This window comes from Sphaerodactylus townsendi, linkage group LG01, assembly GCF_021028975.2.
Source record: "Sphaerodactylus townsendi isolate TG3544 linkage group LG01, MPM_Stown_v2.3, whole genome shotgun sequence".
NCBI lineage: Eukaryota > Metazoa > Chordata > Lepidosauria > Squamata > Sphaerodactylidae > Sphaerodactylus > Sphaerodactylus townsendi.
The window spans coordinates 123,605,586-123,618,131 of record NC_059425.1 but is presented as its reverse complement, the minus strand read 5'-3'; the positions used below and the strand labels follow the sequence as shown (position 1 = coordinate 123,618,131).

General features: G+C 38.7%; 1 protein-coding gene across 1 annotated transcript in view; it reads right to left on the bottom strand.

Annotated features, from left to right (window-relative positions):
* The window catches only part of PDSS2 (decaprenyl diphosphate synthase subunit 2), a 106,599-nt gene that overhangs the window by 61,640 nt on the left and 32,413 nt on the right, over positions 1–12,546 (bottom strand). The window contains exon 3 of the mRNA XM_048493415.1: positions 8,691–8,889. Within this exon, the coding sequence (XP_048349372.1) occupies positions 8,691–8,889 (199 nt within the window). The remainder of the gene's footprint in view (positions 1–8,690; positions 8,890–12,546) is intronic.

Sequence of the window (12,546 nt, the reverse complement as noted above, 5' to 3'; positions counted from 1 at the left end):
CTCGCTTCCCACTCCCCACCACCACCACTCAGTCACCTGCCACTGTACCTGCTGGCCCGCCCACCCACCTCCCCAACTCATCGCTCAGTTGCCCTCCACTTCTGTTAAGTAAAATTTTCTTTGGGGAAGTGGAGTGGGGGGACCCAGTCCAGGGGAGGCAGCCACTGCTAGTGCTTTCAGTTATAATGCTCATAGTCATTCAGAACTATTTTCTACTGTAGAAGCATGCTACTCTCTCTTCTGCCACACCACTACTGACTGCACTCAGATCTTTAAGTGGAAAAGGGTATGGTTTATGGTGAAACCTGGAAGCATTTAAATATCACAAACTACAGTTTTGTCAAAGGCTTTCACGGCCGGATTCAACTGGTTCTGGTGGGTTTTCTGGGCTGTGTGGCCAGACCACGGCCACACAGCCCGGAAAACCCACCAGAACCAAACTACAGTTTGTTTGTTAAGTGCATCAGCTAGAACTAGGGCTCTGGTACTCTCTTTCATCGTTTCTTGTGTTCCACCTTGCAATAAAAATTTTCTGGTTTGGAACTGAGCATAATTTGTTATAATCAAATCAGGTAGTTCAACAAAACAAAAATTGGTTCCAGGTTGGTAGTCAACAAGCAAGCACAATTAGTCAAAGCATCCAATTCAGACATCACAACAAACTATAGTTAGCCTAGAAGAAGACAACTTGAGTCTCATGTTGAGCAAGAGAGGGAAGGCAGTGAGAGAAAGAATAAGACCTTGAGGACTTCTCAACTCATTTGGAATGGATAAGACAATCCTGTATAAACAGTAGATTTCAATCATATTATTTTGAGGAACCAAAAGAAACAGAATTCAGATTTGGAAAATAGCCATGAATTTTCTAAATAATGGTTTTCATGGATTATGCAAAGTGGTAACACCATATCAGAAAGGATTAAGGCCGTTATGACTTTGAACTGATTTTTTTAAAAAAAAATATGAACACAACATAAATCCCTGTGTGGATGATGTAATTTGCAATTTCATAGTGATGGTTTCAATACAGGTTCAGTTATTTGATTGAACTGTAGCGATTTCTGTGATGGTAATGCAAACAAGAATGCTGTGACAAGAATAGCAGGAATTTTTATATTTAATGTTGTTTTAAAAATCAAAGTGTTACCTAAGGCAATTATCTTGCAGCTTTTTAATATCTACAGGGAAAAGCCTAAAGGGGAAATAATTGACTTTGCTAATTTTACCCTTGACAATTATAAAATGGCTTTGCATTTCATTATAACTGCAAAATTCAACATCTAATTGTCAGACTAGATAGAAGTACAGAGATAAATGTATCACACAAAACCTCGGCATAAGAAAAGTAGTTCAGAATTAATGGTGCAAAATAATGCTAGAAATCTTGGATATAAATTGTATTGTATAGAACAATTACAATTACTAAAACGAATATGTGCTTACTCAGTCATTGAGGTCTCTTATGACTACTATTTAGCCAGTGGTAAACTAAGTTTCAAGAGAAGACAGACAAATACATAGAATTTACTCATAATGCTGGCTCTAAATGCTCATCAACTAAAACATAAAGTGGTCAATAGGGACCAAAGTACTAGTGACGGACAGGAGGCCGTACCTGCCCTTGAAGGGACAATCAGCCATTCAGATGAGCCAAAAAGAATGCTGCTCCAGCATCCAATCATCTTCAAAAATATTGATGATGGAGGGGTCCTCAGAAGAAGGAGAGTTGACTCCTGCCTTAGGGAGAGAACAGTGGCAACTCAGGTCTAACTCAGGAAAAACAGCAGACAGAGCAAAGGGTAGCTCCACCTGGTAGTGTGGCAGAGCAGTTTAGGTCTATCTCTGGGAGAGAAGAGAGTGCTTAATTATTAGGCCTGTCTCTGGTGAGAGCAGACCTTGTACAATTTAGTCTGACCCTGGGGAAATGGCACTCTGGTGGGGATGGAATCCTGTGTGTCTAGAAAAGTCTGTGCCTGAAATAGTTGTCAAAAAGTCTAATTACTCTCTGATGTCATAACCAGTTTAAATGTTTGTGCCTCTGCCAGATTTCTACTTTGTCTATCAGGAGACCTGTACTCATAAATAAATAAACCTTCTTAGTTGTTTATATGTTAATCGAGCCTAAGTGGTCTCAATAATTTCCTTGTGCACTACAAAATGTACCTCACAGCAGTGAACCTAAGTCTATAGACTTGCTACTTGTAGAGCATTAAATCCCAAAAATCTTAGGAGGCTGTATGAGTCCCCTCAGTAGGGAAAAAAAATATTGTCACAATACTCTATTAGCAATCTGCACTGCTTCAGAAAAACTGTAGTCAGAACCACACTGTACGAGCCACTTGAGAGTTTAAAGTAATTAAAAAATAACTGAGCAGTTCAGAATGGTTAAAACAGAATACTCTAATGTAAGCAAGCATACAGGCTACAGTTTAGGCACCCCTGGCTTTTCTCCTTCTGCCTGGAGTTACAAGAAAACTAGGAGCTCAACGTAGTTTTTTAGAGATCACAGATCAGAGGGTAGAATTCTGAGCCTAGATAAATTAGGAATCCACATTCTATCAGTTTCTCACCAGCATGGCCAATTGGCCATGCTGACAGAGGCTGATGGGAATTGTAGTTCCTGAACATCTGGAGAGCCGCAGGTTCCCTACCCCTGGTATAGGGAAAGCAAAACAATATGCCCTCTAAGTAATGCTTAAATAAAAGCATACAGACCTGGTTTGTGTATGCACCTGTCTCTTCTCCTTCCTCTCCACCTATGTCACATACAGCATGGTGAACAGTTATTTCAGAGAAATTCCAGCTTCTTGTAACACAATGCCTTTTGTACAAAAGATTGTTTGCATTTGCTGCAAATTAGATGGCTGGTTCAGTTCAACCTTATATTACTATCAGGGTGCAACCTGGTCCTAGCTATATTGATCACTTCCAGCATGCAAATTCTGATCAAGTAGAAATGATGTTTAGTTCTGTGTACTCATCACGTCCAGGCTCAACCTTTGCTCTTCATAGCTGATAATATTTAGCAGAGTCATTCCAATAGAGTTTATTTGACCAGTTACAAATGCCTGTCAACAGGAGGATGTAGGCTACTTGAAAGAAGTAGCAGTGAGGCCCTTCTTGAAGAAGGCATCCCTGGATTTAAAATATTTACTCCTCGTAGCCAATTTTCCATCCTTGGTCAAGGGTCTCAGTCATGGGTGGCTACATGGCTTCAACCTTGGAGGAAACAGATTATGCAGACCCATCTCAACCAGCTTCAAGTCTCAGTCTGGGACACAAACTCCCTTAATCACGCAGACGGATATTCTTCAGTGGGAGAGCATCAAGGCAAGTTCAAGATTTTAATGGTTTTATAAAGTATTTTATTGTGTATGTTTTAAATCGTTTATACACACACACACACACACATATATTTACTGTTTAAGAGAGAAAATTAATATTTTCTGCCCATTTTATCATACATGATTTAATTAATTCCATTTCTGTTTTTTGTTCCAGTAGATATTGGTAAAATTTACTTAAAAGTTTTAAGTTGTCACCTAGGAATATTCTGTCTAAGTTGATTTGCTTGGTATTGATGCCCCAGTTTTTCACATCATAACTCCAACAGTTTTGTAATTGTAAATATGTATACCAGTGACATGGGTTTCCATTGAATGTGATCAGATTTCTGGGTTTAAATGTTAAGTTTCCTTGTGTTAAATCTATTAACTCTTTATAGGTTGGCCAATTTTTGTTCCCATTTCTATTCTTAATTTGAAGGCCTTCCATCCTAGATAGCCAAATTGGGAGTTTTGTATAAAAAATGTTTTTATATTTATTCCATTTCTTACCAAGTGTGTTTTCAAAAATCTTTTTTATATTTATTCCATTTCTTACCAAGTGTGTTTTCAAAAATCTATCACCTGGTTTTTAATCTATTCTTTTATCATCAATGAGGCTTTTATATTTCACCCGTGGTTTCCTGCCTCCCCAAAGGAATTTAACAATAGGTTTTACATTTTTAGCTGCCTTGATGGCTCTTGCAATGGAAGAAAGGCAGAATACGAGTTTTGAGAATAAAAGATCTGTATTGACCACTACTGTTTTGGACTACTATTATTATGGTTATGGTCCTAAATGGTTTCTCTTGTGCTGACCACCCCACCAATTAGAATCTTCTTCCCAAGCGCTGAGGTCTGTGCTCCTGCTCCAACAGGACTTGCTCATGTATTCCAGGGTTTCATGTAAACACAGTGGCGTATCTGCCTAGGGACAAGGGGTACCCCTTGTTCTCGAGCGCCACTCTTCTGGTCACGTGGGGGGCACAAAATCGCCCCCCCACGTGACCAAGAAGTCCTGCTGTCTCGTTGTTTTTGTGTGCCTCAACCCCGGCTGAGGCATGCAAAAATGATGAGCCAGCAGGACTTCCTGCTGCCTCCAAGTGCCCTCAACCCTGCCCTGGAGACAATTTGTCTCTGGGAGCCATTTACCCCTGGTACACCTCTGTGTAAACATGAGCAAGTCCATGAACAAGTATGGACAGGACTTTTCTACCTGCAGCTCGTGGCCATTGCAATGCCTCAATTTTGAGGCTCACCAGGCTTTGACTCTTTATCTTTTATCCAAGCTTTGACTCTTTAAACTGTTTTAATATCTAAGATTTTTTATAGATATCATTTTGGGCTGCTGACTTTGATTTTACGGTGGTTGTTTTTTATTGTATTTGTTTTAACCCCATGAGTTATCCTAAGCAGGTGTGTGGAGAAGAAGCACCCACATTTTCTAAATAAATAAATGCAAATACGGGGCTTAATTGGAGTGGGTTTCCTTCCACAAACCAGAATTCAACCCACATGCATTTTTAACTACAGTTAAATTAGATGACTGAATGTGCCAGAGGTTGGGTGACTTGATGACAACATGAAAAAAAAACTGATAATTCTAGCTCTAAACTGACTGTCTCTCAAGCAGTGAATTGAACTATATGGACTGTCGGAATGACTTGGGATTCAAGCTTGAGTGACACTGTGGCCCTCACCCAATCAGATCATCGTCATGTTGAATAAAAATTAGTATTTTCACTACAATATCTTTTAACAAAAGGTAGAAAGAAATGGGAAAGAAGCTTCATGGGGTTTTTTTCCTACTTGGAAAACGCACAGGCAAATCTACAAATCCATGCCTTTCCAAATAAAATACCATGTTGTCAGTTTAGCTGTCAACATTTTTTACAGCTTGTATTTCAACTGTTTAATTTTTTTAAAAGGCATAAAAGAAAATGCGCTAATAAATAAGACTGGCTTTCATAGTTGTATTTTACTTATGGTATATAGACGATATTAAAGCATTCAGACATCAAAAATGGGAGAAACTGTTAATATGTTTTGGCAGAACTTTCAGATATGTTGCTTAATTGTTTGAGAAAGTATGCAGTTCTTTTAGGCTCTAGTGTTTCAATTTTCTACACATGTGATACACAGCAGTTCTTAAATAATTATAGCTCTTTGCCTGAATTCTTAAAGACAAGAGTACCCATAACCACTTTATCCAGGTTTTCCAGAAGTCTGAATAACTGAACATTATGTATGGTTAAAATCTCTTTGCTTTCAACACAGAGTTTTATGCAAGGGCCAGCTTACATTAAAATGCGTAAACACAGAATAGTTTTCTGTACACAGCACCTCTTCCTATCTGTTTACATGAAGCACTGGAATGCATGAGCAAGTCAGTATACCAAGCCTCTGGTCATGATGGCTGCCCAAAACTGCTACCAAGCTCATGAAAAATCTTGCCATCCCTATCAGCAATTGTGTGTTTCACTCACTGACATGGTCCCATATGACAGATGACCAAGGAGCATTTAGATGAGGTGGCTTTGAATGACTATATTGCAAAAATACCTATTGAGAATTGTACAGGAGACCATAAAGAACTCTTAAATCAAAATATTACAATTCAAGAACTGTCACAAGCCATTAAAGAGCTGAAAAAAGGAAAAGCAACAGGACCTGATGGATTAATGGCAGAATAATACAAACTAGCAGTAAGGCCCATTGTACAAACAAATATAATGGGCTCTAGAACACTGTTGTTAGGTTAACAGCACCAAAGGGGACCAGTCCAGAGGTGGGATCCAACCAGTTCTCACCACTTCTCTAGAAGAGGTTACTAATTTTTCCTGAGTGCCGAGAAGGGGTTACTAAAGCAACCTCCCTGCCCAATAGGGACTGGAGGTGCGTGTGTGCGGTGGTGCCACTGTTTGAATCCCACCACCATCGGAACCTGTTATTAAAATTTTTGGATCCCACCACTGGGCCAGTCCCTTCTGCCTTTCCTCCCAACTTGGCCCTACAATTTATCACAGACAACAAAAACCTGGCCTAATTATTCAATGAAAAAAGGTTTCTTACAGATCCCCCAAACACACACAAACAGGCTCCCCTAACTCTGCAAATGGGTTTTCCTTTCTCAGACTCCCCCTCCACACAGAGACAGACTTCCCTAACTTTGCAAAAGGGCTCATCTTTCTCAGATTCCCCCCTGCCAGACACATAGGCTACTCTAACTTTGTAAATGGGTTCTCCTTTCTCAGATATCATCCCCCCGCCACACACACACACACACACACACAGGCCCCCCTAACTTTGCAAACAGGGGTTTTGGGCTCAGCTGCGGCTAGGTAGAGTTTGTCCCATGTTCCCAGGCAGGAAGTTCTTCAAAGTTCACCACAGAAACAGAGTCCTGTTAGGGAGAAGCATACTGTGGGAGGAGGAAGGGAGTATGGCTTTCCTTGCACTTTTCTCCCTTTTCAAGGCTTTCTGCCTGGGATAAACATGATGGGAGAAAGAGGGGATATGGTTTCCTAGAGCACTGCTGGGAAATGTAGTCCTTGCCCCTCTGGGAGGAGCTGGAATCTGGGCTCTCCTGGATAGCCAAGGACTACACTTCCCACAGACCTTTTTTTTCTGATTCGTTGTCAGAAACAAGCTGCTCAATTATATAGTAAGATGTCTGGAAGAAAAACTAATTTTGCCTTTACAGGAAGTAATGAATTAAATAAGTTCTGAAACAAAATTACCATCATCATGACATGAAAAACATATAAAGAAGGGAATGATCTGAAACTCCCACAGTAATTTAGACCAATATCATATCAATATCAAATGTGGATAACAAGCTTTTTACAACTATAATGGAAACCAAGTTTTGGGCCAAAAAGATATGACGACAGGTTTTGGGCCAAAAAGATATATGAAAGATGATATAAGATCTGTAATTAACGCCTATGAATTTGTTACAGTGAAAAAGAAAAAAATTGCATTTGAAGTTTTATATGTGGAAAAAGCATTTGACAACATTTCTTGGACTTGTTTAGCTACAAAGATTAGACAAGATCAAAGAATTAAAGTATTAAACATTGATGAACAGAAATTTAAAATGTAGAGTTATGTGGACAGTGTGGTGTTAACATTCACTAACCCTCAGCTATCAATTAAGTATTTCTTGGAGCAAATAAAACAATATGGGCAGTTCTCAGGATATAAAATCAATGGAAAGAGAACAAAGACTATTTAAAAAATTTTAACACAACAAGAAATGGCTATTGGAAAAGTTATAGGACGTAGTTCATTCAGACAAGGTCAATATTTAGGAATTAATTTAAATGGGCAAAATGATACATTATATAAAGACAATTTTGTACTAATGTAGAAAAAATACAGAAAAATCTTTTGAAGGTAATCTGAGTTGAAATAGTCATGGTTAGGAAGAATTGCCAGTGTTAAGATGAACGTTTTACCAAAATTGGATTTCCTATTTCAAATGTTACCAATTTATATACCAAGATTTTTTTAAAGACTGCCAACGTCAGATTAAGACATTTGGAGAAATAGAAAATCAAGAATAAGGTTTAAAGTGTTACAAGATCTAAAGAAAAGAGGAGGCCTGGCCATACCTACTGTTAAGTTATCAAGAAGCAGGAATTGTATGGATTTCATACTGGATTAAAAATCCAGACAAGACAATCATATAATTGGAAACATGGATACATAATTATCTAAGGAGAGAATGGGACATTCCACAGGTATGCAGATATGACTTTATAAATTATACAAAGGGACGAAATTTCCTCAAGAACAATTCATAACTGTTCCAGGAGAGACAGAACACTGAGAGCAGCTCAACCTCGATTACAAGACAAAAAAATTCAGGAGAATGGAATCAACCTGTTCAAAGTTCCTACAAACTCAAAAGAATTCTGAAGCAGGAGATCTGGGGGATGAATGGAATGGGATTTCTAAATTAATTCTCCTTCCAACAATTTTTGTGTGCCTTCAGTTTATTAATTTAAAAAGAAAAAAATTACAATTTTATCAGGCATTTGAACAATGTTCAGTTTATCTTAATTCACCATTTCTGATGCGTACAAGTGTGCAAGCCAACATTGTCAATGAGCTTTCCAGTGGTAAATGTGGTAGCAGATAACATTTTATAATACACATTTTATAAACTCAGTTTATTTGAAGCAACTGACATTTTATGCCTGGTAAAATTTAAAAAGCTTGCCAGCACAATTTTATATGACATCTAATGACTCAAAACTCTGGATTTCTAAAAACGTCAGCTCAGATAAGAGAGAACATTCTTCTGAAATACAAAACAAGTATAGCCCACAGATTCTTCTAAAGTAATAAAAATCACATTACCTTCGTATTCTGTAGCTGAGCTAGGACTGTACAAGCATTTGCTAGAAGAAAATCACCACTCAGGACAGCCATTTTATTCCCAAATTGCATATCCTTCAATGAGCCATCCAAGGATGTCAGTTCACCAACATTGACTATCCCACGATGTACTAAGAAAGCCGTGTGGATCAGCTCTGTAACTTCTGCCAGACTTCGTTGGCTTAAAAAAAAAAAGACCATGAAGAGTTCAATTTCTTTTTGAATATGCAAAAGAGGATGGCCTAATATTGGGTGGTGCTAAGCCAACAGCAGAGTGAGAAACCTTTGAGTACAAATCCAATGGTGAATGCGAATATGAGCATCGAAGAATGCAGCAACAAGGTTTCAATTGGGAGTTGCTTCAGAGTGTATTGCTCCAGTATTTATCAACATCACTGATTGCAGTATGCTTAAAAATCCAATTAAAATGCTGACCTTTAAAGCCTTCAGTGTTCAGAAATCACGTTACTTCAAAGGCTACCTTTTCGCATAAAAAACCACCAATTCATTTAAATTGTTTTAGGGGCCCTGGCTTGTGCATTCTACCATATGAGATAGCAAATGTCTTCTCAATAATAATGACTACAGACTTTCCGTTCTGGGGGAGATTTGTTTAACTTCCTTGAGTTTAGACCATCAGGTAAAAACAGATAACACACAACAACAGAGGGCATTTAGGATGGAAGTTTATGCTTCTTCTCCTTTTCAGGTTTTGCTGTTAAACAACATTAAGTTCCTCCCTTTTCAGCTGTCATTGCTGGGAAAACAGGTTTCCCTCTATCATGCTTCGGTCCAACTTCAGCATTCATGAAAAACATGTATGTCACAGTGTTTTACGGCATCTTTTCAATGTAAATTAGTGTGAGAACCCTTGCACTGGACAGTGGTATATAAATCTTAACAGCACTGCTAAAAATGTGTTAGTTTTAATATAGTTTTGCAAATGCCTTGTACAGCATTTTCTGGAAGTTTTTTTAAAGAGTTGCCCTGAACAAATGCCCTTCTTTCATATAACTTCTTGGATTTTTTCAAAGCATGACAGAAGCATTGAAAACAAAACCAGAAGATGGGCCCTTCCTGTTCTTTCCAATGTTGACAATAAAATGATAAGATAGTAGTTTGACTGGAAGAGTTCAGAATTCTCTTCTTAAAGAGAATGTTCCTATCAACATGCTCTAAATCACAATTACATATACCTGGATAAATTGTGATAACAGATAAACACACAAAGCTTTTTGCAGGCATGGAATTTAACCCTCTTATTATGTTAGAAACAAGCAGAAATGAACAACTATCCGTACACCATGGCATGAGATTCCTGACAATCAAAACCTTAGGTCTTAAGAAGGGTTAACTCATATTGGGAGGGAAACAGGCAGTGGAGAGGAGACTAACAAGACATCCCAGTGTCCCCACTGTCATTGTCAGGGCAGCCCTTGGAGGAAAATGTCCATATCAATTCAGTTTATCAGATGGACAGCTGATCAACATTAAACAGACTTGCTCTAGGCAGACTGAGCAGAGATACCTGCCATGAATATCAATGAGAGCCTTCTGCTCTCAGCAACTGAGGTCTGCCATTTCTGACTGCTGCAGATCCCAGGATATACGGGGATCCCTAGTGACGAGCATGCAATGCTGCAGCTAACTCAAGTGACGGCTCATTTCCTCCAGCTGAAGGCACACATTAATATCCTGAAGACATTGGGCATGTCTCTGAGACTCCCACTCTTTCCAGCCACCGAAGCAAAACCACTACCATCCTGTTTCTCTCTTTAATAAGCTCTTAATGAGAGAAAAAGAAAAATCCTATGACTTTTGTACAGCTCATCGTGGAGAGGTTACACAAATACATCAGTGTCATGCTTTCCAAGCCCTCCAGACCATTTTTGCCTTATGTTCATATACTGTTTGTTCTCAAAAGAATCTATTTATTTAGCCATCGGCATTAGCACTATGGTTCATTTGTTAAGTTGTTCAGTTCAAAGAATACTGCACGATACCCTCTGATACAGCACACTTAATTTTTAGTTAAAATGACACTCAATTATAGTAAATCAATCCTCCCCACTGGAATTTATGAAACAGCCCCAGGCATTTTCTGGGGATTAAAAAATTCTACAGAAAACATCAGAAAAGCAGATTTTTAAGTAACCTTGACTTATTTACACAGTGGAAAAATATCTTCCAAATAAATCTTAGAATGCTCTAATAACCACCTATCTTGTAAAAGATCACTGAGGAATAGTCTCTTACTAAACAACCCATGCATAGTAAAATACCCCAAAGGTAACAAGGCTAATTCAGATCATTGGTTGAGGGGGAATCTAATTCATACACTATGAGTGCAATCATCTGACATGAATGCAAGGTTTGAATACAGACCAGTGTCCATTCATAGAGCTTTCTAACACTGACACTACATGGACTACACAGTGAACTCCTGCACTTTGACCGAAACAGACAATTAACAAATTATTTCTATGCCCAGAAGTAATCAGAACAATGACTCCAAATGCCAATCAGCACAGAAATATAATATTCGGGAAGGAATTGCCTAAATTATCTAAGTCTATTGTTTAAAAAACAAGCTGGTGTAGCACAGGTGGCAGAGTCTTAGACTAGGGTCTTGGGAGACACAGGTTTGAATCTCCACCTACTGTGGAAGCTCGCTAGATGACTTTGAGTCCATTACATACTCTCAGCCTCAGAGGGTTCTTGATGTGAGGAAAAGGAGATAGGAATGTTCTAAGCTTCTCTGAGTCCCAACTTGGGAGACAGACAAATAAAAGGGGGATGGCAACTTCACCATGACTGTACCCTAGAACATGCTTGTAACAGTGTTTTCAACCCAGAACATATAACAAACCAAAGAATAAGAACATTTAAATATCCAAAGAATGTCTTTCCCCATCTATTCACAGCTATTGTTTGCTCAACTTAGATTAACAGCAGGGTCAGCAGTTTAAACGGAATGGAGTTCAGAAAGACCCCAGAATGCCTCTTTTTCATATTAATTCTTGTGCCTGGGGCTTTTTAACATTACATAGGAAGAATAAGTAAAGAACTCCACAGTCAGATTGCCTTAGAGCAACTCCAAATATGAACAGTACATAACATAACCATATAAAAATATATTTTGCTCAAATACCTACACAAACTTAGGCTACATCAGCAAAAGCAAAGCGAGCAGTCTCACACCACCAGCCTTCCTTGCACAGGCAGAAGTAACATTTAATTTCAGAACTACCCTAACCTCCCTGAAATAAGCCCTCATTTCCACCATACTGAAACCTTTCCCAACCTCTGATTCCCAAGGCAGTCCACATGGTGTCCCAATACAGCTTTCAGTCCTTGGGGGCACTCACTTTGAGGTTCAGATGTTTACACTTTCCTTAATGCTCATTTCCACAGTTGTCTCCTGCTATTAAGAATGAAAAGAGAACAGAGGAAATAAAAGATGCAAGAACGTGTCTGTTGGGAACTCCTTCAAAATCTGTTTGGGAATAAAAACTCAGCTATTCAAGAATCATAGTTCTGCAACTCAAACACAGCATCTGCAGCTAGAAAATATTGGGAAACAATTAGGATAACAAAGCTGAACTATTTGGAGGCCATGGGTTAAAAGCATTCAAATAGTCAAACAGTATTCATTATCCTTTAGAAGACTTTACGTTCACACCAACCAAAAGCCCACCAACCACATTTATCATAAGTAGGGTTCCGGTTCTCATGTAGGGAAGCACTACGCACACTGAAAACTCATATGGTGTGCAATTCACATATACCATGATTGCACATCGTAGGGGTGACACTCCCAATAGCACAATTTGTGGAC